Source organism: Falco rusticolus, chromosome 7 (assembly GCF_015220075.1).
Source record: "Falco rusticolus isolate bFalRus1 chromosome 7, bFalRus1.pri, whole genome shotgun sequence".
NCBI classification, from domain to species: Eukaryota; Metazoa; Chordata; class Aves; order Falconiformes; family Falconidae; genus Falco; species Falco rusticolus.
The window spans coordinates 2,137,521-2,163,964 of NC_051193.1; the positions used below are offsets into that span (position 1 = coordinate 2,137,521).

The 26,444-nt window shown below is 45.8% G+C and overlaps 1 protein-coding gene across 2 annotated transcripts; it reads right to left on the reverse strand.

Moving 5' to 3' along the window:
- Positions 1-1,331: 1,331 nt before the first annotated feature.
- On the reverse strand, positions 1,332-26,075 carry EDC3 (enhancer of mRNA decapping 3). Of its 2 annotated transcripts, none has more exons than XM_037394111.1 (7): positions 25,990-26,075; positions 23,427-23,608; positions 21,696-22,009; positions 14,487-14,822; positions 5,387-5,540; positions 3,599-3,816; positions 1,332-2,441 (listed from the first exon to the last, which is right to left on the reverse strand). In XM_037394111.1, exons 2-7 carry the CDS (start codon positions 23,588-23,590, stop codon positions 2,107-2,109), a joined length of 1,521 nt encoding a protein of 506 aa, XP_037250008.1. In that variant the 5' UTR covers positions 23,591-23,608; positions 25,990-26,075; the 3' UTR covers positions 1,332-2,106. The 2 variants fall into 2 exon arrangements, with proteins under 2 accessions (XP_037250008.1, XP_037250009.1); XM_037394112.1 differs by having other exon boundaries at positions 26,019-26,074.
- Positions 26,076-26,444: the final 369 nt, after the last annotated feature.

Here is a 26,444-nt window from a genome sequence, read left to right on the forward strand (position 1 = left end):
TCCAACCCTCAGCTGTGACAGAAGCTCAGGGGAACCTGGGGTCCAGACACCGACAGGGGCAGAGCCCTTCATCCTGCTGAGGTAGATACGGCACAGTGCAGGTGGTCTGGCAGGGGAAGAGACCCCAGCGGGCTGTGGGGGTGAGCCCCAGCACCCCCCAGCCTCCTGTCCTTACAGGCTGGGTTTTCCCCCATCACTCCATGCTTCCAGATGACATCAATTACTCCACTGCTTCTTTTCAACTGGGAAAGTCTCTTCCCTCAATACACCTGGCCTTTGTTCTAAGCAGATGAAAGGGAAAGACAAGCGCCTGACCTGTAAATCCTCACTACTCAGAGCACGAGCGGGTCAGTAGGTTTGCTAAGTGGGACTCACCTGCTTAGCAGAGCCCAGCAACAGAGCAGCTGCAACAGCAGGTGACCATTTTTAGATATCCCTGTGCTTCAGCCTCACAAAAGATCCAGCTCTCCTGGAGAAAAGGCACTGTTTCAAGCTCTAAAGCTCTCCCAGATGCCAGGAACAGGGTCTGTGCAGGGTACCAGAAGAGCAGCAGAGCTTCAAGTACCACCCACACTCTTGGCACTGGGAGCAAGGAGGGAGCTGAGCGCCACTTTGCAAGAACAGGGACCCTGCCTTGCCTCTGCCCAGTTCCTCAGAGGGAACAGCTCGCCCTTACAGCACCTCCTGCATCACTCTAGGTTCAGCACTTCCCTGGCTCAGCGGGCACAAAGCCTTCAGAGAGCAGCACAGAGCCAGCATGATGGACTCCCAAAGCCAGCTGAGCTGAGGGTTTCTCAGCTTGTCCCTGCACCAGGGTCAACAAAATGAACACGGGAGAAGATAACCCAATGCCTCCTGGCAGCACGTGGGAAGCAAGTGCTGCACAAGAGCAGTTAGCAGAGCAACCCAGGGCAGATCCTCTACAGTAATTCAACAAAACCCGCCTGCCGTTCCCCTCCAGAAGGGCAGCAGCTCTCACCACACCATCCCCTACAGGCAAACAGGACCCTGTGAGCTGAGGACCCAAGGCCCTCCTCAAGCTGGTTCCCAGCACACAGACACACACACAAGCCCACCCTATACGCAGGCTTTGAGTCCAAAGGGAATGAACGGATCCGTGACCTACTTCCCAAACCACATTGAGTGTAGAAGGGATACTGGAAGCACTGGGGGAAATATCACCTGCACCATACACCATGCAACAAACTGAAGAGTGACACTGCTCTGCTTCACTATCCTTTCCCCAATTCAGCCACTCACTGTGCCAGAAAGAAGGCGGGAAAAAAAGAAAACCAAAAAAACAACCCCCCAAAACCCCCACACAACTATCCTGGAAAAGTTCTTTTCCAAAACACACCTCATTCCCGTATCCTGGGTTTCACCCACTAAGCAAACAAAAACCCAACAAAGTATATAAGCAAGTAAGGCCTAGCTGAGGACATCAGTGTTCCCAGAGCATGTGAAACCTGAGAGCTTCTGCTCTTGACACAAGCTTTCCAAAGAGGGAACGCTCTCCTTGAGGAGCTGGAGGGTCCAGGAGGGAGAGCAAGCTACAACTGCCTTCAGAAACATAAAACAGGGGAGGGGAGTCAAAAAGAACAACGGAATGAAACCACGTCCTCCCTTCTGCTATGACTGCAACAGAAGGTATTTCTACACAATCAAGGGGTGCTGTTCCCACCAGGATGCCCTCGCTGGGTCTATCCACCCAGAAGGACAGAAACACATCTCAAATCTCCAAACCACCCATCACTTGTACCACCTCCACGTACACCCCCTCATTAAAGAGCCTCCCGGCTGGGGCTGGGCAGCAGCAGCCGCCTTCACTGGGGACAGACACCATCATCCTGCATGTTCCTTCATACAATGGCACAAGAGAATGAAAACAGCTTTGCAGGAACATTCACTTCCTCCTCTTTTTGTTTCTTTTTATGATTATTCTTTTTTTTTTTTAAACACACAATGTTTCTTCTGGAAGGAAAATTCTCCAGAACTTCACATCCTTAAGGCGTCACGAGTTTACTAGTCAGGATCCACTGGACAGCTTAATTTGACAGACCTCCTCCTTCTCTCTTCTCTCCCTTCAGAGCCATGGCTGGATGGGCTCTAAGTGGAGTGCAAGGGGATGACGAATTTGCAGCCGAAAGGCGAGTGGTAGTTTATTCCCACTTCTTGAAAGACCTTCTGGGGAATGCCAATGTCACAGAGGTACACGCGCCCTGCCCTCTCGCCCAAGGGCAGGGGCAGGCCCAAGGCCAGCGACCACTTGGCATCGATGCCCTGCTCCATTTCGTTTATCGGAGGGTCTATGCTGAGGACGGGTGCCCGGTTCTGGTTGGCCCAGTCCACAACTGCTTTGTACCAAGGCTGATCCCTCAAAAAGGCATTTTCATGACAATCCAGGCAGTTGATCACTAGGTCAACAGGGGTATCTGGGAGATCTGAAAGAAACACAAACACCGCTGAGTGCTGAGGATCAACCTGAAACCACAAACTGAGGCTCAGTGCCTTCCCCCCCTGCACCGCCAGCAGATTTTTCATTTTTGCCTCCAGCACCCACAGTCTCGCTGCATGGTAAGACAGCCTGGTCTTACCTGTTATTGCTGTCATTCTGCAAAAAAGACACTGACACCAATATTTAAAAGCTCTTTAGCACCCTGGAGAACATTCACAGACTCTCAGGTACAAAAATCTCCTCAAGTGGTCAGCACGTGAGCAGCCCTGGATGCTGCTGCTGAGCTGGCTCACCAGTCCAGGCAGCCCAGGGAAGCAGCACTGCTCTCTCTCCGTTATAAAAGGACCATTTTATATTCCACAAGCTGAAAAGAAAGCTATTTTTCTGGAGCACACCAACCAGCTCTGCTATGGAAAGGCAGCTTGAGCTGCACTGCTGCCTGCCCCACTGAGCTCCACCAGTCTCAGTGCACTCACCTGCTCTGTACCACATCCACTGCATTCCTTTTACCCGACAGACCACAAAGTCCTTGGTGCAAAATCGCTTATAATCTTTACTAAGAGGCAAGTAGCTCAGCCAGCACAACACAGCCCCCCACGCTGCCAAAGCGGAAAACATTGTACAGTGCCCTAATTCCCAGGTTTGTTTCTCCCAAGAAGTTTAAATGGACCAGGTTTAAAACGAACACTGGTGAAATGACAAACAGAAGCCAGCTCTCTCACAGAAGATGGAGCATTGGTTTATCCTAGGACATACTAAGAGATGTGAATGTTGACAACTGCTGGGCCTAGTTCAGCAAAGCTGCCTGCTTGATTTGAAGCAGCAGCAGGATGCTCATTTGCTTGCAGTTTCGATGTGCTCGAACAAGGAAGGCCCTTATGCTAAGACAGCGGCTGGCCTGACTCAGATCCACGCAGCAGCTCTTCCATATTTGTTCAAACAGGAAACATCTGCACCAGCACAACCGCTCCAGTGTTGAACCTCTCAAGTGGCTGCTGCCCTGCCAGCCTCCAGGCAGCCACCTGCCGGTGGCAGTGCCACTAGATGGTGCCACCGGGCCAGGCAGGCAGCGGGGAGCCGAGCCGCGCAGGTCTCTGCCAGGTGCGGGGCAGCCCAGAGCAGACCTGCTCCCCAGCCGCTTACCTTTGACGCTGGACACCTGCTGGCCTTGCGTCTTGCCGAAAAGGTTCAACTCGTTGGTGATGGATTCCAGCATCTTGACAAAGTTGGGAAGGAAAAGGATGACGTGGACGTCGTGGTTGGAGAGGTGCCGCCCACAGCTGATCCCCTGGGCCCCCTTCACGTGGGGGCCGCACAGCAGGGCTACCGTAGGCCGTTGATGCACGTTCTTCGGATTCAGCCTGAAACACAGACAAAAGGGGACTGTTAATAAACCCCAGGATCTCCTACCTTCTTCCTGCAAGACAAAAAATTAAAAAAAATAATCACTACAATGTAAATTAGCAGGTGTTTTGCAAATCTTCCGTTGCCTCTGAAGAAGGAACCCACACCCTTTTGTAGTGCTGATGCCAGAGAGCTGCTCTGCCTGCACATTCCCTTCCAGACTTCCTTGCACCCACAGCAGAGAGCACAAGGTCCCGGTCTTTCCTAGCTCAGCATGAAACCAACTCATACTTTCAAAGCAGGGGTATTTGCACTGCTCGTGTAGCAAGCAATTTCACTTTTAGGAGGTTTTTTTCTTTGTCCCTCTGATTTTAGAAGAAAGCTGTCCTATATAACCTTAAAAATATGGGCTGACTTCTCTCGTCAGCAGAACCACAGTTAAAAAAATGAAGAAAAATAATTTCTACTCCCTAAGCCTCAACAACTGCAAAATAAAGCTGATCTATTTAAATGGCCTGCAAGCCACCAAGGGTGGCTTACACTAGGATTTTCAGTTGATAAAGTCAGTGCTGCTCTCAATCAAATGGTCAGGTCCCTGGTAAAGCACTACCAAATACACATATGGAGAGTTAACGCTTACCTTCCATTTCCGGAGCAAATAATTTGGAGCAGCTATTAACAACATAAAAATACACATGCAATTGTCTGCCCACATCAACAGCTATGGTAAGGCACATCGCTATGCAGGCACAGAGCAGACCTTTCAAAGGAGTCAGAACATATATTCACGTGCCAAGCAGTAAGTGCACTCCAAACCTGCTAGCAAACTGGGCCCTCCGAAAGGGCAGGATATTCTCAGTTTTGGTGCAGATGCCTGAAAGCTAAGTTAGCACTGTGAAAAGCTAAGCAGCACTTTGTTTTCATGAGCTGGCTTTTGGTTTTATTGATATAACTAATTTGTACCATGTAAAAACAGCAAAGGAAAGGAAGGTTTCCTTATTTGCAAAAAGGACTAGCTTGCTACATATTCCGCAATGGTTCAATCTGCCTTGGGCTACACCTGCATAAAGCTCAGTTCCCTGAAAAAACTCCCACTAAGCAAGAGAGAAAAATCTCAGGTCTGCCTGTTCTGTCTTTAACTCAAGGGATACTTCTGCTTCTGGGACACAGGAGCCAAAGAGAAGCCCTCAGTAAGTCACCCACCCAAGACGGTATGTTCAGCCAGCCCTTTTCTAGAGAGAGGAAAAGAACAGTAAGAACATGGAAACCTACTGTAAGTCTCTCTCCTACTTCAGGAGCTTGAGCCTCACACTTCACCATTTGGAAACAGGCTGATGCAGGAGCTACGACACAGGTCTGCATGGCATTAGGATGAGGGTTTTTTTCTTTCAGAGGCAAGGAAGGCAGAGTGGTGACAGCTGCCTCCAGCTGCAGGACCACTGAGGGACTAGAGCAAGCAGCAGCAGGCACTGACTCAAAGGTAACCTCTCCGGCTCTTCTCCCTCAGCTCCACTTAATGGAGCAAGACAAGATGAGCCCTGCTTAGAGGGGGCAAACCCGCAGCAGAGCAAAAGGGAACTGCTTTACCTGTTGGGCCCCCCAAGGAGACTCAGGGCCATCTGACTTGCGCACACTCCTGTCATCTCCAGCCTCCGCTCCAGAGTCAGCCCATGCTTCTCAGCAACTGAGAGCAGCTTTTTGTGAAGCTCGTAAGATACACTTGGAACAACCAGCCCGGAGTCTAGGGTTCAAAGAGAGGGGAGGGAGGAAGACAGAAATGGGTATTATCAGAGATTTTTCCAGAATGCTGCAGACTAGTAAGGTTTTATGTAACATCACTTAGAAATAATGACAGTGAAAAGGCTTATTAGCTGCTACCAAGGGTCTGCTTAACCCAGTAATCCAGGTCCCTTCCGAGACCATCAAATGAATCCAAACTAGCGCATCAGAGTCAGCTTACTCTGGGCGAAGCAGAGACAGCTAAACACAACTGCTGGTCTTGGAATAATATGTTTCCACAAAAATTCAGCAGGCACCTGGCAATTCTAGCAATGCATGGACTGAAAAGGCCTTTTTGACTTAAAGGTCACCAGTGCTTTAACCCACACTCAAGCACATCTAAATGTTCCTAATCACTGTGAATGTCAGAAGAGCAGCTGTGAACCAGATTTCCCACCAAAACAGCTTGGATGCATTATGCTTCCTGACATCGGTAGTGACCAGCTCCAAACTTCCAGCCCTTAACCCACATATCACAGCAAAACAAGACATCCCACATTTACTAGGGAGACGTCCGCACCACCTGAGCTGTTGTCATGCCAGAAGGGCTGGCTTCAGATACAAAAGCTGAATCATGACACACTGAAGCAGCAGGCAAATGATGCAGCTGAGAGAATAAAGCCTGCAGAAAAATACTTCTCAGACATTTTTGACAGCCTGGTCTGTGAGCCAGGAAATGCTCCAGCATGTGGATGAAGGGAAAACAAACAAGAGAGGTTTTGTTAAGCACTGAGAACAGCGCCTGCAGTAGGCAGCGGTACAATCCTTCCCACTCACTTCTACAGTGAACTTGCCTGGCATCTGCAGGTAAGAGAAACACAAACCTGAACAACTCTTCTGGCTGATTTTTTTATACTTTACTTCTTCCAGGAGGCCAAGCTGACACTGACTTCACAGAAATAAATCCTGCAATAACATCTGTAAACTCTCCTGGAAACAGATACAGAGGATTCCTTGCTGCCAAAAGGTGGATCAGTTTGAGGAAAGCCACAGCAATTTTTCCGTGGTGTGCTGAATAGTGGAGGGCAAGGAAACTGAAAATAGTTACTCATGGTGTACAGAGAGAGAAGCACAAAATGTAAGTGACAGGTGAGAAAACTGCTGCAGCAGCCAGCCAGATATCCCTGAATACCTTCAGCCACAGAAATCAGCTTCTTCATTCTAACTTTTCTCCAAAATAATTCTGATATCCAACCCCTTTTGCTCTGTGTTTAAGGATTTGCAGCACTGTAGAATCAGAAACACGCTATTCTTCCCTAGAAACATCCTCCTGCAAGGCCTGGATGTCCTTAACTGTCTCCCAGCTAAGGAGCAGTGCAGCTTAATTCCCTCCCCATATGGGACAGCCACATAGCTGGAGCACAGCTGCCACCAAGAAAAGCTCTCAGCTCCTGCTGTTCACATCACTCACAAGCACTGCTCTGAGCTAAACAAGCAATCCCAGCAGAGTCCAGCCGGGCAAGGGTTCTGTGAATTTACTGTTAGTTCCTACTCTGGGACAGGCAGATGAGGTGCACAGGAATCGGGCACAATGGGACAAAAAGGTCCAGGACTCAGACCGATGCCTGCTAGAGCTCAGGCATGATGCCAAATGTCAGGCCAAAGCGTGAACTTGGTCCTTCCATCAGCACACACTGCTTCTGCAGTGTTCAACGGCCAGCAGCCCTGACTCACCCTTGCACTCCCATCAGCCGCTCTGCCTCTGAACTCGGGGCAATGGCAGCCACCCAGGTGCTCATCACAGCCCAGCAGGGCTCGGACCGCCTGCACTAATGGGGAAGAGTCGTGGGAACAAGACATGCTCCAGGGAGAATGCTCTGCAGTGATATGAGCTCAAAGAGGAACAGCCACAGCATATACATCCGCTCAGAGAAGAAACCAGTTACTTGTGGGCTCAGGCTCTTTTGTAGCCAGAACAAACGTGTGAAGAACCAGTTGTAACAAGCAAGTATCACATTCAATGAGAAAAGAAGCATACATTTTAATTGTGAGGAATTATTTGTACTGCCCTATTTCCCCAGGGTGCCCCAGTCACAAACCACTAAGTCAAGCTATGGCACAAATGGCAGGTTTTGTACATCTCGAGGTTTTCAGAGTCAAATCGGAGGTACTCCTGCAAGGTAACAGCAAAATGTTGTGGAGCAGATCCTGCTGAATCCTCCTGGCCTTCATTTCTGAACACACCAGCTAGTGCTTTGCAGATAAAGAGGGCCCAAACGTGTTCAAACACTTGACCTTGCATGCTAACTGCTGATTAAGCTACTTCTGCTAATAGTCTTTCATTACATGCAGCACACATGCAAGCATGTTATCAAAGTCATTTCAGACTCCTGATAGCAGCCTCTGAACATTTGGAGTCATAAGCCACTAATAATCCTAAGCCGTCGCACTAGTCACGCACCTGCCCTGTGTTCACACACCCTCTTAGCCTCCAGAGTCACGCAAGGCTCGGCTCTGCCTTTCCCATTCACACTTCTGCTACTTCATCAGGTCTTGTTTTTCAAGCTTGAGGGAGGACTTGGAATGAATGACCTGAGGTCAGGATCTCTCCAAATGGTTTCATGGGATGCATCCTCTGCTAACCTGAAACTGGGGGTCCCAAACTGTACTTTTGCTCCTTCTAATTTGCAGGACCACAAATTCCCTGCTTCGATTATGCACAAACTCTCCAGCTGGAAGGGTGAGTTGATCTACATTCTGTACCTACCCGATTTTAGCAGGACTATTGCCAAGGCCGCCTCTGTACCCATTTACATCTTTCCCTCAATCATTTTCCCCAGACCACGAGCTTTAGTAAACCTGCATTGACCATCAGCTCGATGCAACTCAGTGCCCAGTGGGTTAAAGCAAAGGGGGTAACTGGGAGGCAGGAGGCATGAGATGAACTTGCATTTAGCATGACAGTGCTACACTTTGTCCTAATTGCTCCCTCTCAGAAGCAGGCTTAAATGCCAAGAGAACTTCCCTTCTTCGCACTCACGCAAGGTCCAACCAGTCAGACTGGCTTATCAAAACCAGGCCGAGGGGAGTTAAATAAACTCTGGCAGAAAGCAATCAAGGAGGTGATGTGTAAACCCACAAACAATAACACTACTGCAACAAAACTGAACTCCTGCCAACTTTAATTATGTTTGGGTTGGACAGAGCATCTTTATTGTCTGGTAATGAAGGTAATAAAATAAATTAGCTCAGGCCTTTTAATATTAAATAAATGTATTTTACAGCTGCCTGGAAAAAAAAAAGGCAGATATAGACTAGACACTTTTGTGACATGCAGAGTAGTGCTGAAGCCTGATTAAACACGAAGTATTCTCCATTTATGAGGCACACTCTATACCGGGCACTACCACTGCGAACAAGTTCTCTCCTCAAGTTTTGCTATGCAACGTTACACACATACTGGTTGGATTAAAACACCCTATGCCAGCAGAAGGACTGAGCTAACTCTCCAGAATTTAAGAGGTTTTCCCCAAATAAGCCCAGCGCAACATTGCTGTCAGAATTCCAAAGGCCTGCCATGCTTGCTGTAGCAAAAAAAAAAAGAAAAAAAAGAAAAAAGAGAGTTGTTGCTGGAGTAACTCAACGTGTAAGCCCCATCTTTTGTCTATTTCAGCAGCTCTCTAGCTGCTAAAATAAATACAGGCAAGCTGCAGGAATGGATGAGATGGAACTAGACTTAGGATCTCCCGGAAGCTGTATGTAATGCTGTTAGTTCTTTCCTTTAGCAATAAATAACTCTAGGTTCCAGAGCCACACAGCTTATGGTATAAGATGCGGCTATGTGAAGCAGGTATAACTCTTGCCCAGTTTAGGAAGATGAGGCATTACTTGCAGTCTTTTTCTGGTTGTAAAGCTGGAGCCACCTGCCTGCCAACTCAGCAAAACAGTTACTTGCCCCACAACCATGAATGATTTTCTCCATAACCTTAAGGGCTAGATAATTAAAAATAATGATGACTAAAAAAAGTAAGACAAATTCTTTGAGTTCTGGCTGACCTTCCAATGTCAGCCTCTCCCAGCATTAGTGCACAATTCACCCCAGCTGAGCAAAAAACTGCCTGAGGGACAAAGAGATTTTGCCCCATGACCGCTTTGTTTTCTCCTGCCATTGGACAAAATGAACTTAATTTGCACTCTACTCAAAGATCCCAGAAACGCTTCACACATTCAATATACAGAATCGCTGTAAGGCAGTCATTCATAAACTGAAGAGCTAAAAGCTACAGAGAGCAGAAAAGTCAGTCAAGGACATGGAACACACACACACAAAAAAAAGAGATATACTGTCAGCATCATCCTCACAGAACAGACTCAGCCTTAGTTTTGTAGTCTGACCCTGGCACATAAGCTCTACCTGCTGCACTAATTTACTTCTAAGCGCATATTTTCTTTCATTATCTCCTTACCATAGGGAAAAAAGGTTTCTTGAAGGACAGGCTTGAAGTCTGGTTAGGAGGAGAACAGAGAAATACGGACAGTCAGATTTTTTTGAGCACAGTCCTGCTTTCACTTGACAAGTTCTACAGCAGCCAAGTTCGGAAAAAACCCCCACCACTTACTTTCCAGAAGAGACACTGAGACAGAAACAGCATATTTTCCACACTAACAGCATTAATTAGAAGAGAACCTGCTTCGGACAAAGCCTTACTAGTACATGAGGGAAAGAAATACATACCTTACCTATGTGGCATACAGCTCTCTACCCATTCCCAGTGTGCTCACAAAGACCCTGTCTGGCCAGACACCACTGCTCAAAAAGCCAGGCTTTGGGTACAAGCCCACCGCACACATCTGCACCCCCCTACACTGCAAGGGAAACCAGAAAGGCGAGGTGGTGTGGCATATGAGAATTTCAGTCCCATTTGATGCCCACAGTCCAGGTGAGGGAGGTTTTAATCCAGTATAATCATCACGAACTGGAACCCATGGTATGCATGTGGTACATGCTACCAGTGACTAAACAGAGTTGAGGAAAGGAGAGATGAACTGCAAAAAGGAACCACCTGTACAGCCTGCTATGCTTCAGGTTGTATTATACAGTTACTGACGACAAGCAGAGATACTCCATCCTGCTGCAAACTCCTCTGAGCTCCAACATACCTGCAGAACGCTGGCTTTGCACTTACTGCTACAAGACCTGATCCCAAAACAAGGTGCTGTTCAAACACAGATCATTTCAATGCTGATAGCCAACAGAGGAACCGAGACAGAGCTATGCCAACACACATGAAATTCTCTAGCTGGACAGCTCAAAGCAGAAAAAAAGACAGCTCACACAAGGATCAGCCCTTCCAGGGAGGGAGATTTTTGTTAAACAGTTGCACTCCTCCTTTCAAGCATCATGTAATGCTAAATAAAGAGACCGATCAATAGCAGCCAGCCCTAAAGAGTAAAGACTAATTATATATTTGGAAGTGATTTGTATGTGAAGCCCCAGGAACAGGCTCAGCTCAGTCATGCTCAAAGACCTGGTAAGCTCTATTAGCTTCAGGTTTTCATTTTTGTTTGGAACAGATCCCATCTTCATTCCCTGCTTACTTCTAAAACACATGCTAGTGTACCTACGTGACAGCCGGGCTCCATAAAATTAGCTCTCAGAAAAGCATCCTGGTAGACTGAAGTGTTTATCAAGCTTTGCTTACATCCTACACAAATCAACTTATTTTAGTCAGTAATAAAAACAGACTGGAAGCCCTGCAGATTAGTCTTTTAGAGAACTGGCATCAGCAGTTTGCTGGTTTTACTGCTGCACATCCTGGCTATTTCCTAGATCCACAGAAACATGGCATAAAAGAGCATGCAAGGATTCACAGGCTTCTTCCACAGGTAGAAGAGCTGGATATTAGCTCACTGTCAATCACCAGCATCACTTTTTTTGTGCTATTATAGCAGACAGAATAATCACTGTATCAGCCAGAGTTCTTTTAAGACAATCAAGATTGGACTAGAGTAAAAAATTACAAAGTACTTATTTCTCCTGTAACTAGGAAGTGCTTTTTGCAAGTAGAGCTCCCCTTTGAAGTCCAGGGAAAAGTCTGTAGGGAGAATTCAGAAGCGGAAAGAAAATTTCTGCCACAGATATAGCCAAAATCATGGATTTGGGGCTACTGGCACTCTCATCTCATTTCAGCGGTTGCTGCTCTTTGAGCCACTAAGAGGCAGGCTGCCTACAGTTTAGCATCCTCCTTCCAGCTGCTGAACAAAGAAATCAGGATTTATTCCGCCCCCCCCCCCCCCCCCCCCCCCCCCCCCCCCGCCCCAAGTGACAGCCCATCATTACTCCAAACACACCGAATATCTTTCTGTCCCTTGGAGGGCTGACTCACTACAGAAAACGCTAGACTGCATGCCAGAAACAGCAGGCAAGTTACAACTGTTTACAAAAGCTTTTGCTAGATAGCCATTAGCATTTCCTAAGTAAAAGTAAACTTCCTCAGAGGACACAAAGGAAGTTACCCTCTGTGGGAAAAATATAGAGAGAAATACAGCACTGGGACACTTTTATCATCATTCACAGGACTGTGAACATGCCTGGCTCAGCACAGGCGACAGGGAACTGTAGTTGTCAATACCCTGCCCGTTGTGTGACATGACAGCTTTTCTTCCAAACAAATCCAGAATTCCATAGGGGAAACTAATCATCCAACAGTAGCTAATGAGGCTAGCAAGACCCTGCAACTACAGAGGGAAGTCGTTCACCACCCTCCCTGCACAGGCTTGCCAAGAACAAAACAAGAAAACAGCAGCCCTTTCACTGTGCTGCTCCCTTCAGCACACTGCAAAGAAAGAGCCAAGAGTTTCCATAGTGAAAGACGATGGGAGTTTAGCAAACATGATTTCATTTTCACCCCCTGAATTTACTTACTGATGCTTGCTGCTTATTGCATGTCAGAATCCTCCTCCCAGGAACTGTACTGCTAGAACACCGTATTAGCCATACTTCTCAAGCTGGCAGCTAACAGTAGGTTAGCTTTTGTTTCAGACTAGACATACATAGAGGCCCCGTCTCCTCTAAACAAGCCAGCTGGAAGATGAATTGACAAGTAGTAAACTTAAAAAATAAAAATAGTAAATCACATACAAAAATGAAGAAGCGCTTATTCACACAGCACACAGGCATCTGGTGGAGCTTCTTGCTACAGGACACTCTGGAGATATTGAAAGCTTGCACAGATATAAAAAGCAGTAAGTTAAATTAAGCAGAAGGAAAAAAAACCTTCATCAAAAGCTATTAATATTGAACTAACACTTCTGCTTCAGGAAGTCTTAAAATCATGAAAGACAAAGCACTCAGGAGAAAGTCTCACTGCACGTTTACTCTGTTTTTTTCACTTTTCCTTATAAGTATCCTTGAAAACACAATACTGAGCTGGACAAGCTCTGATACGACCCAGTATGTTTTTACCTCATTCAAGAGCAGAACAGATCCACAGGAAGATGGATGATATGAATGGAAAAAATTATTTTTTTTTTAAATAAAAAGCAGCAAATCATTACAAGTGAATCAGCTTTCTCCTCTAGTGTTTCACCACCCAAACGGAGTTTCTGGGCAGAGAAAGAATGACAGATCAAGGACCTGATCACACTTCTGCTCAGTGACCAGCCCACCCAGATACCAGCTATTTAGTGTCTCTCCACAAAAAGATCTGAAATTTTATTTCATCCTGATGTAGAAAAGAAGTGTTCCTGGAATGCCAAAGCTCCTTCACTCCTACATTTTTCAAGTGCTAAAAAGCATGCAAACAGAAGGCAGGACACCACAACTAGACTAAAATTACAGGAATTGGCACCTAAATGTAGCATAAAGCACATATGCTGTACTTGATAGCATGTATATATACAGAAATAAAAAGATTCCTTGTAGTAAAATCTATTCACACACATAAGCAGCTCCTGTTGAAAGCACCATTATCTGGTGCTTGGCCAAAAAAATATACTACTGAACATAAAATGAGAACAATTCTACCCTTCCCCAGAGCCATGGATTAGGAGCTGAATAGTTATTCTCTGCACTGTGATGTTAGGAGTGCTGCCTCCCTGCAGCCAGGCAGCTCACTGATCCATCCCGCTGCCTTCACCTCCCCCCAAGAGTCTATGCAGTGGCAGCAAGGACCAGAAATCAGACTTGCAAGAGAACATCTGTGCAGCAGCGGGCACCAGTGAGCTAAACTAGTTTCCCCTGATGATACACTTCATGAATACTTCAACTCATGCATCTGCCGTGAAGTTTTTCTTTCCTTTTACAGTTAAGATGAAGGTAAAGCAAAGGACAGAAAGACACAGCTTGCTCTCAGCACACTCTCAATCTTTCACACAGCAGCAGTGGGCAGTAAGTTGCAGGGAGACCCACATAAAATGCCTTTTGTACAATGAATGTTAGGAATTAGGGCTGGGAAGAGCCAGAACTGTTTAAACATCATTGGTGTAAAAAGAAAATTCTGCAAAACCATGCAGAAATATGTAACTACCAGCCAAGGAATATCAGGAGCACATGACATCTACTTTTTATCAAGAAAGCACAATGACATGCTACCATGTACCAGAATCCTGAGACCATCCCTCCCTCTCAAGAGCCAGCCATCAAGTCCATGCAGGTTCATCATGCTACTGAAATCAAAGGATTCAAATGGCTCCTATTCAGTTTACATTCTTGTTATCCAACTATCGGCTTTGTTCCCTACTGCAAAAACACTTACCTTGTTGCCCTATCTGAATATATTTTATCTCTGATATATTGCAAAAAAAGGTTATATGTAGATACAAGGCACAAATCCAACTTTATGTAAATGAACACCCTTGCTTGTACCACATTAAGCTGATAAGACACCCCTTGGGGAAAACAATCCAACACATATGCCCCAGAAAAGTGGCAGAGTTTGCATCCTTATCAGTAAGGGACATGGCATACCCGTACAGAACTCTTTGCTAGCATTCTGGGGTACGACAATCCTTCTGTAGACTATGGGCTCCGATTCCAAGATGTTCTCATCGTGCCGATAGCGAGCTGGTTTCTCATTTGGGGTCCCCCGGGAACGAGTGCCACTCCTCCTCTCGTAAGTTTCAATCTCTTCAAACACAGCTGCCTTGTCAAAAAGGGCCAGGTTCCCTTCAAAATCAAAATCTGTGTCTGGGATTTCGTCAATGTCATCCCCAAAGCATTCATCATCTTTGCTCTTCATCTGCCCGTTTTTCAAGCCACTCTTCTTTGGAGTCACTTGGTTTGGATGACGGCTGCTGGATGACCCTAAACCAAAATAAAAGCAAGTTGAAAGTGTGTCGTAAATGGAAAAAGCCACATTTGCTCATACAGTTTCTCAGCAAATTTTGTGAGAGAGAGGAGCTCGTGCTTGCAGTCCACCAACTCAAAGGATACACGCTTCCCAAAGAAGCTACAGCCCTCACCTTTGGCATTACTCATGCTAAGATAAGCTAACAGAAAAGAGAACAAAAGCATCAGGAGAGAGACTTTCAGGGACTTTCCATCTCAGCAAGGTTAGAAAAACAAGCTTGACCACAGTAGCAAAAGAAGTGCATCTCCACTTTTTTTTAATTCAACATGGTGTCAACATTAGTGATAAGATAATAAGCTAGACATGATCTAGGACAGTTTTTCTCCTATACTGAGCTCATGTTCACTCAGGCATGTGGCCCAAGACTTTCTCTGGAATTTCCCTAAATTTCAGAAACTAATGTAGGTGTTTAATTCCATAACAGGCTGACCACCTATTAATGATCATTAAAGGAGAACTTAAAACCCTGAATATAAAGCATTTCTTTCTCCTTGCACTTGCTACCATTAAGTACACATTTCTGTAGTGATATAAAGTCCACTTCCTTATTCCTAGTTCATTATTCTACTTAATTCATCACCTTGCATGTTTAAGTACACTTCTTTCCAGTCACAAGAAATTGTGAAAGCCTGATTTCTCTGGAGTAAGACAGATGAAAGTTTCCTCATTGTCAGCTTACAGCTGGAGCCCAAGGACTGATACAAACCCACGTGCAATTATAAGGCCAATATATCCCTTTACTTGCTTATTTGTTATGCTATCATTCAGGTCACCCCTACAAACTCGGGTCCAGACAATACTAATCTGTTTGCTATACCTATTGTTAAATATGCAATTAGTAGAAAATATTTCAGGCTAACTTCAGCAATTACAGGTATCACATACAGTGTCCAACAGATGGAGTAAGAGTTACTATGCCAAAACTGCTTCCTCTACTAAAGTATTTCTTATAGTTTAAGACAATCACTTTTCTGAGTAATTTCTACGAATGAATTTATTGACAGAAGCCATTTGATAACACAGAAACAAATCATCACCAATTTACTAGGATGATGTGTGTTCTTTATATACCCCCTCCATAAATAAAAAAGCAGCATTTCTTTGTCTTTATACATTATTTCCCATCAGTAAGAGAAGACAGGAAGAATTTCAAGTCATCTAAGGATACTTAGACAATACCCCAAAAAGATCTGCAATAGGCACAACCTTCATGGCATCCCACAAAGTTACTTGTCACCTTTGTAAGTGCAGACAAGTCTAGCTTGACCTTGACAAACCCCTCCTCCTTCCCCCTGCCTGGAAAGGCTTATCTGTAACCTTGGGTTAGACCGGTGGAGCAGTCGCAAGCTGCCAAACAAACCTGAGCTCTGGTTTCCCACATTTCCCAAGCGTGAAATCCTCCACTCCATCACCAGGAACAGCACTTCCCTAGAAAGCGAAGGGCCTTCCTCCTGTCAATTGTTTCTACAGGAGCGTTCATTCATCTCAGGGTCAGGACAGGAACTGCTACACTCAAAACCAACGTGCCGGTTTTGGCCAAGTTAACAAACAGAACTCATCTCTCTATAGTAAAGTTATTCAGTAGCTCAATTACACAATTTAAATTGCTGCCATTAACTCCAGAACACCCTTATGACCACCTGAAGCCTTTACAGAAAGCACTACAAAAACAGACTGGAGCAGAGCATGCATCCCTGGAAGATACAGATGGGCTTGCCTGTGGCTCTCAGACACTTACCATGGACTTTGTGAGCTCTGAAAAATTTGTTATACAGCGTGATACTAAGTTCAATAACACCATATCTAACTTATGCCATGCTGAAAGATGGCTTGCTAAGGATATATACCTGGTTTTATTCTCAACTAGGAATATGCTGTCTCAGTAAGGATCTTACTCCATTTATTTTTCCCCGTATTTTAGACAGCATGTTGCTTGTTTGTTCTAGAGAACTGTTTAAGTGACTAGCCCGAAAGCTTTCCCAGCCCCACAGCAAGAAAGGTCTGTAAAAAGCTCAGCGGCTCCTTCTCTGGAGCCTGTCTCAAGTACTTGAGCAAAGCAAAACAGAACCAAACACCCTAAACACTCCCTCTCAAAAAACTTCTTCAGCTTTAGTCTCCAACCATGCCATAGTCCAGCAACAACCAAAGCACACACAGGAAGTCAGTGTCCAGTTATTTCACACCTTGAAAAGCCAGAGATAAGACCCGAAATCTTCAAAGCTTTGCAAAGTCATCACTCCCCATTAAAAAAAAAAAACAACAACCACCAACCACACACCAAACAAAACCAAAACAACCCAAAAAAGCCCCACAATGACAACTCTCCTGGTGCAAGTCCTTTATGGTTCTGGGGTTTTGGTTTGTTTTAAATACGGCAAGAGTTTGAGTGCTCAACTTATACCAGTTTAAAAAGTTTTGCTCAAGCATCCCTAGCAAGCACTGAAGAGACTGGAAGAATCAATTTTTCCCAGCTTTATCACCTGGCCTAATGAAAGATGTTAGCTCTTCCCCTTCTTCTCCAACACCATTATAGCTATAGCACTGCTATGTGAAATAAAAGATCTTAAAGGGCATCCAAGAGATTCATGAGCATAACCTGAAAGGAGGCTGTGGCGAGGTGGGTGTCAGTCTCTTCTCCCAAGTAACAAGCGATAGGACAAGCAAAAACGGTCTCAAGTTGTGCCAGGGGGCTTTTAGACTGGATATTAGGAAAAATTTCTTCCTGAAAGGGTTGTCAAGCCCTGAACAGGCTGCCCAGGGAAGCAGTTAAATCACCATTCCTGGAGGTATTTAAAAGACATATGTAGACATGGCCCTTAGGGACACGGTTTAGTGGTGGACTTGGCAGTGCTGCGTTAACCATTGGACTTGATGATCTTAAAGGTCTTTTCCAACCTAAATGATTCTATGATTCTACAAAGTTATGACAGCTAACAGCATAAGTCTCTTGCAGCAACACAGCTACCCTGCCTTCTAACCTCACTGCATCATGAAAATCCCTGACTACAGCACAAAGCCAGTTACTTCTTCAAAACAGCAGTATCAGTACAACAGCCAGCATGAAATACTTATTCTGCACATACTGGAGCAACTGAAACTAGCAGCACAGCATTGTGTGGTCAGCGCTGCCACACTTTGACAATACTATTTATAATAATTTTAAATTACTATTAACTACAGGCAGTTCATTTTCAGACAGTGATTTTCAAGCTGCTGGAGACATCAAGGAGTTTTTACATAAAAACAACTGGGTGAGTGCAATACACCTTTTGCCAAGAAGCCACTGAAGGACAGATAGTAGAGTTCAAGAGTTGCTGGTGACAAAACATGATTTAGGACAGAGGAAAGGGTAAGGCTTTCTGGCGAGCAGAATTCCAGTATGCAAGCTGTGACCACTCATTTACATGCATAGTTTTGAGAGAAAGGAAAAGCTTTTTACTAACGCACAACTTTCTCTTCTGTGAAGGATCCCCAAACAAAAGCTGACAAAAACCACTCCGAAGTTGTGTACAGCTTGGTATGGAGCTTGCAACTGCCATTACTGACAAGGGAACCGCATCCAACACTGCTGCTACCAGCCGCACAAGACCAACCAGACCCAGCCAACACAATGGGCTGAGTTCTCCCAACGCTCGCAAACTCCAGGTCAAAGCAAGTCAAGAGACTCTGAATTCAGATGAATAAGCTGGAGCCTACACTGAACACAATGGCAAAACAAGCATGCTTCTTGTGTCAATGTCAAGTGTTATGACAACTCAGTCTGTTCCTGTTACCCAACAAGAGTTTTTACACTCATTGCCAGATTCTTCTGCAAACAACTCCACGCTACCCTCAGCTGACCTGAAAAGCAAAATGTGGAGATAGATCCACCGCCATGCAGTGGATCCAGGGGACAGAAGCAGCTGATGTGAGCAGTATGTTAATGCAGCTTTTCATTCTGTCAGCATTTGAAAAGCTGCAAGAACAATGGCTGGAAAGCTCCCCAGGCTCCCCTGCAGACACAATGAATGGGAGCCAAGACCGCACCTCATCAAAACAAGACATATCGGCATTGTGGTGGGCAGCTCTCTAATCCATACCAATGGATGCCAACTCCAAAATACTGCTGACCCACACAACTGGCTGTCTTTTCACGGACTGTGTTACAACCTCGGAATAGAAGTTGCTCAGAACACAGCACAGGCCTCCAACGAACTCCAAGCGGTTACGTGGTGCTCCTCTTAAAGCATCTCCACCTGGACAGGCAAGACGACTGGCAGCTAATTTCATTCAGGGAAAAGAGAAAAGCCTAAAAAGAGGGCAAGGGGATGGCAGGGAAAACTCAGGCAGAAGAATCTGAGATAAGGCTAACAGGAGAAGTGTCCATTGCCTTCCAGGGCACTAGCGTGACACACCAGACCAAGCCGTTGCCTGAAAGCTGCTACTCACAGCTGCGCTTGCCTCCATGGCCTAATCCAAGCAGCTACAGAAAGCCAGTCCTTCCAGTCCAGCTCCTTCGGATCGCAGCTTCCAGCGCCTCTGCCCTGTGTGTGTATGCATGAAGCTTATTAAGGAGAACAGCACATGGCTCCCCATCAAGCTGGCAGCTTGACGCTGCACAGAAAAGCGCCTCCCTCAAAAGATAAACAATACTTCCCAGGCTTTTTTTGTTCCTTAGGAAAAAAAAACTTTCATGTATAGCACACAAGCAAATGTAAAGTCCCTAGTGAGCTGGCCGCCTTCCTGCAAGATCCCTGTGGGAGCTTTTGCTGCCAGCCCTGGCATGAACAAGCCTGGTGCCAGCACGGCACAGAAGCCATTGTTGTGAAACCTGCGTTGAAATTTGTTGTTTATTGATTCTTGTCACACAAGTACTTTGAAGAGGGAACTTTGTCCCTGACTTAGCACGCTAAAGGGCATCAAGAGGTCAACTTTCAGCTGTAATAAACCCTGTATGTCTTAAGTTCTAGATGACATCTCAGCCCACTCTTCCCGGATGCCTGTACTCAGCACCTCCATAGAGCCAGGACCTCCTCCATCCCCCTGCCAAGATTCAAGCATCATTTGCCCTACTCTCCAAATACACACATTTTGGAGGGTAAGAGTTTACTTCTCTACCTCACTTGTTCTAAAACGAATCCAAGCTAACAATAATCTACAGCTAGCACCTTGCTCAACTTCTTTCAAAATCCGTAAAAGAAAATCTGACCTCCTGTTGTGCTCATGTAAAACCAACGCAGGCTATTTATGGACCCAAGTGGTCTGAAGCACTCACTGCTCACCCCAGACCTACCAGACACTGACAAAACAGCGGTGAGGTAACCCTCCTACACACTCCATTCAACCAGAATAAAACAAAGCAGAAGTTATTTTAGACATATAGGTAGCTGACATTGAAGTTTGAAAAAGTTTTCCTAAGAACAACCAAAGTAACATACTTAAACAACTAACTGGAATTTAGGAAGAGCTGGGGAATCAAAAAAACAAAGTTAAACCTAAAGGAGTCACAGCTCTCTTCCTACAACAAGTACTACACAGTATTTAAGCCTGGGTAGAAGTAAAACACTCAAAGACAGACAGGCTTGAAGATGGTCACCAGGCACACCAAGGAGTGCACACCTCCCCCTCCACATTGTTCTAGCCTTTCTCCTCCCCTCAACCCTATTTGGCAATCATTTAAAGAAGTGAATATGAAAAGAGTTGCAACCCTTTCAGAAAATAATGCAGCTGTTGGTGGGGGAGGAAGACTTCCAGAGGTCCAGGCATTTCTCCACAAAAATACACCCTTTGATCTCCCCGTTTAACTGGCCTTGCCCACCTTGGTTTTGTTTCTTTTCTAAACACAAAAGAAAGGGGAAAAAATGAAGTCATGGAAATCCTCTGGATACGTACTGATGCTTCAACAATTAAGTCATGGAAATATTCTGGATATATATACTGACATTTCAATAATTGCATGATGAAGATCTGGAAAGGAGCATAGCCCAGGGGACTTTAAGAAGAGAAGAACATATTCAGTTTTGGCACAGCATGAGAGCTGGCTGAAGATTTTATGAACAGAAATAAAAATAACGGATGCTTGACTTTGAGATGCGCTGATTGTATCTTTACATCATCCCCATTACAGCCCGTTAATTTGTATTTTTAACAACACAGCAAATAACATTTGTAATTAACTTGCAGGGTGATGTTGTAATAGGTTATGGTTATACAGGCTTTAAATAGAAAAGCTTTATAATATTGCAATTTGTTTCCAGTTCCTTTTAGAGGAAAGACGGAGGCTGGCACTTGGGCAATTTTCAAATAGGAAAGACGGGAGGAATGAGGAAATCGCTGTAACTGGCATTATTCAGCTCTACAGTTTCTAACATCTGATGCTGGTGAAGCAGAATAACACACAGGGTGGGACAGGGAACATCTCCACTAATTAAACCTGAATATTCACCTTAACAAAAAAATTGTTAAAGAACTATTTGCTTTTTAGGTAAACAGGCGTCACCCACACTTCTCAGAAATGCTGCAGTAAAGAAAACACCAGTACGTTGCTCTTCACACGCTCAAGATTGTGGATGAGATTGCATCACCATCTAAGCATAACAGATCTGAAGATAAGTGCCAGACATTTGGAAGATCTGTACTTATAATACTTTGAAGCACAGCTTGTGAAGTCTTTCTCCTCACTGTTTAACTTCCTCTTCTCCAGACCTTCAGGTGGCAACACAAGCATAAAAGCAAACAGAGGAAAGTTTGCAGCACTGTTTGAAACGTTCTTGCCAAAAGAGGGAAGATGTTGCAGCAGTAACTCAGGTAGGCAAAAAGGAAAGCTGCAGGATAACACCCATACTCACAGGAATTGTGTCTACGACGGAAGCCTTTGGATTGTGTCAGTGTTTCCACGTGTCGATCCATGTAGCTCTTGGAGCACTGTTGCTGTGGAGAGATGATAATATCCTGATTCTTCCCGTCTGTTCTCCTTGGGATATTCTGCGGGGCACTGCTGGAGATGGGCTTCTTTAACACTTTCCCGGTGCCGTTCTGACTGGGACCCACTTGGCATCCAACCCCAGGGATGCCCATTTCTGTCTGCTGCAGATCCCCACACTGTCTGCTGTCCCCTGGCCCTGGGATCTCCAGAATTTTCAGCTCCGTAATGTCACCTGCCCTAAAAACAGGAAAAGAAAAGCAGACATTCAGGAACTTAGCATTCCAGGTACCTCTGCAAAACATAACCCCTATAAAAAAATCTGCAACAATGTACAGTGTTTTTTTTCCAATGCCATTATCAATAGAAACAAGAAAAAATAAAGTATTTTAATTCTTAAGCATAGAGAATATTTCCACAGACATCAAAATATTACATGGAAATGGCAGTAATCTTCAAAACAACAATGATTATTTCTATACTGCACCTGGATTTTATTTGAAAGGTTGTTCCCAGCTGAAACGGGAATCAGTCAAGCAGAAAATGGAATCAACTGGCACAGATCTTTGCAGAAATCTGCAGTAATTTAACAGTTTCTAGACAATATAATTAATCTCAGCCCTGAGGCTACTATTACTTTTAATCTGTTTCTACAGAAAGCTACCCTTAGATTAGTGCAACTCATGCTCAGATAAGGATGGCACTTCCCACTTCCTCAGAAAAAGGATACGGAAACTAATGTAGCACAAGCCAAAATGAAACACAAAAGTCATCATTTGCAGTGATTGCAAGAAAAAAAAAATCATCAAAAATTAATGTCTTCTATTTTAAACTTTGTCCAACTGGGATACAAAAGTAGCCAGAGCTTGCTACAGACGTTCACACTTCTGGAAGAATATGGTTATTGTCTCTCCCCACTGTCTCTCTTTAAAATCCAAGGGGAAAAAAAAAAATAGACTTCAGGGAATCAATCTTATTAAAAAATCAGTGACTCAGTCTTAACTATCACAATATGCCAGGTAACAGGAAAATTTCCAGTGAAGAGTGACTCTTTATTTATTCTTTTTAAGCACAGTGTTACCAGGAGCTGGTGGGAAAGAACTCCTGAGAGCTACAACTCCCTCCTGTCTACACAGAGGAAAGAACGTAGCAGGAGGCAGAGGGGATGGAGCTGGATTTAGTCACTGCATTTAATTGTATGAGGGCAATAATTTTAAGTGATCTACCACTCTGCCTTCTCTTCTGTCATACTTTAATTAGATATAGTATGCATGCTGAGAGCAAAGCTTTAAGAGAGTATGCCATCCTTCTCAGCTGCCCAGAAACCTAACAACAGCGTGTATACACAAAATACATATACAGATACACAAACCTATATATATATATACACACATACACACACACAGTCTCACCCACAAATAACCTCCAAGTGTGAGCTACACCATTTCTAACACTAGGATCACAGAGCCAGAAAATAACCTCCTGCGCACAAACTAACAGAAACATGAGAGGCACTTCTCATCCAAAGATGCTCAGTGGCAGCAGGGAGATTTAAGGCAAAAAACTAATGTCTGGGGAAAAAGAAAACAAAACCAAACATCCAGACCATCACAGACCCTGCCTGAAAAAAGGGAGGGGGGGAAAGGATGACACTAACCTGAAGGTGACTTCTGGCACGAGGCACTTGACCCCATTATGGAAGGGCCGCGTCAGGGAAATGGTCTGGCTGACCTGATCCACAGCAGACACTCGTCCTTGGTAGACTCCCAAGCTTTCTCCACAATTAATTGACACAATGCTCCCGAGCCAGTCCGTAGCCATATTTCTGGCACACAATTGCTGTGAAGAGACACAGGCCTGGCTGTAACAAGATGCAGAAAGTGACAACCTGAATCAGCACCAACTGCATCCCCCAGCCCAGAAACCTGGCTCCCACCCAGGCTCCAGCTTTGTCAGCTTCTCTCTTCTTTGTGGGTGGAAATAACATCCATACAGACACTGGCAATCACAGCGAGCGTGTAAATCCCTGGATGGGGCTTCGCCTATACAGTTGTTTGTAATGCAGATCACTGTTTGTATCATTAAAGGAATAATTTTCTAACTGAATTCAAGACCAACAGCTTCCAACAGCAACATTTAGTCCTGTCTGCGGGCATGCTCCCTATAATTTCAAACAGAAATTTTTTTTCACTTCCCTTTTTAAAATTTTGACATCTGAACACTGGGGCAGGACAGCTTTTGTGAATACTCAGCAGTGAGAAGATTGATCTCTGCACTTACAAATGAGAACCAACACCTTTAATGGAACAGACAGATACAGAGGGGAGGGAAAAAAACCCCAACACTGGAGTCCAGGACAAAAGCCTTCATGCTCTCCAAAGCCAGGAGTATTAATATTACTGCCACAATTAGATAAATGAAAAAAGAAAGTTGCACTCCTTTCTAGTGCCAAGTCCTACCAGAATACAGGGGGAAAAACACACTTTATTTAGTTAAGATGCTCAGTCCCACGTAATTCCCTCAGTTTTGATGCTTGACTGAACTTGTATCAACACACTTTGAAGCAGCTAAGCACATCTTTTGATCTGAGATTTCTTCCTCCAGACAAAGAACACAGGAAGATGACAGGCTCACTAGCATCACGGTAGCGTGGAGGAGCTGACAAGCTCATAAATGAAAATTACTACCGTATACATTTGCCTTTCATTCTGTAATTGACAGTAACAGGGAGAACGCTTAATATTTACTCTACAGAACACAAAGACAGAAAGCACAGGAGATAACCCAGGAAGATTAACATCAGTATATAAACCACATTTCTGTGAGAGTCATTTTAATTGTCTTCAAGCCCTTCCTGTCCCAAGCTTCTTGGAAAAAGATGCAAGGGAAAAAAACCTGGAAATAACTAGGATGTATACATGCTGCCAGAAAAAAAACCTCCTCACTTCCCTCAGCTTTCAGGGGACTGAAAACAGGACACTTCAAAGTTAAGTGAACGCTAGATTTGGTGACCAACCCATAAATTTGTCAGAACCATCCTCCTCTCTTTCCTGTTTCTGTGTATTTATATTAACCCATTATAACAATGTCTGGATTACAAAATGACAGCTGATAAAAAGCACTTTCAAAACACAGATAACACATCCCCAAGTATCTCCAGTAAAACTAAAATTTCACTCCCTTTCCTGTTTTTTGTATCTCTTTTTGAAAACAAGGGAATGAGTTCAGTATGTCCTACCATCTTTAGAAGGATTCTTTACAAAAAATAAGTCTCCTTTACCAAGTAAAAAAAAAACCAAAAAGTCTAGGTTTGCATACAAACATAAACCAAACCAAGGGAAACTCCTCATCTCAAAGGAGATTCTACCACTTTGTGTGCAAATCATTTAGAAGAGAGAATGAAATACCCATGCAGTGAACAATTTACTTCATCACATGTGAGAAACATGAGCACATTTGTTTGTTTACATACAAGTGGAAAGTCAAACCTCCTGTCTAATATTGGGTTATATTCCAGGGTTTTTTCGCACAACTGATATCTTGTATTCCCCCACACGTCTTATTTCAAGTGGGTATTTTTGAAACACCTGACATTCTTGCAAGTTTCAAAAGAAAGTAAAATCAGAGCGTACTCAAACATGCATGCAGCACTTTAATAGTTTGTAAGCAACAACTTAGCATGTGGTGAGTCAATAGCTTTGCACAACGGACACTGCTGGTTGAGAATAATGCCACTGTGCACGTTGTCTCCAGCTGCTAGATGAGTTAGCACCGAGGTGGCTTCTTTCAGTTACGAGGAAAGCAGCCACAGGGCCCACCCGCTCCGTCCGGGGGGGACCAGCTGGCGTGGGATACACGCTCCCAGCGGGGCTCGGCTCCGCCGGCTGGGCCCAGGCCGGCCCCCGCCGCAGAACACAGGCCCCCAGAAGTAAACACAGGCCCGCTCTGCGCGGAGCCCAGCTAGAGGCCTCGGTGCCCCGGGCGGGCAGGCGCTCGGCCCAGCCTCCACAGGCCCTGCCCTGCCCTCCCCAGCCGCTCCCCGGCCGCAGCCTCCCCACGGCGGCCCCAGGCAGGCCAGGGAGGGCCCGGCGCCACGGCCGCGCCTCACGGGAGGGCCGAGCGAGGCCCAGCCCCCTACCCGGGGCCCCGGCTCTTCCCGGCCCGCTCCCGCCGGACCCCTCGGGACGAGGGGACGGGGAGGGGGAGCGCCCCCGCCTCACCTGCCCCCGCCGCTCGCTCCCCGCCTCACCCGCCGCCTCTCCGCCGCAGCGACGCTCGGCGCTACCGTCACTTCCTGCCCCGCGCCCCGCCCGGGAGCGGCGCTCCAGCCACCGCCGGGCGACCATAGAGAGGCGCGGAGGAGTCGCTGCTCGGCGCATGCGCAGTGCGACGGCGCGGCGGGAGCCGGGGCCGGGGGGCGGCTGCGCCCTGCGCGCGCGCGGGACGAGCGGCGGCGCCCGTGCTGCGAGCGCCGAGCGCGTGCGCGGTGCGGGGCCCGGCACCGCCGGCACCCCCGGCACCCCCGGCACCGCCGGCACCGCCGGCACCCCCGGCACCGCGCCGCCATCGCACCGCCCTCACACCTCCAGTGCCTTCCGCGCACCAGCACCCCTCCGCCATGCGTCCAGCACACCTACGTCACGTCTACATCACACCTCCATTGCCTCTGTGACCT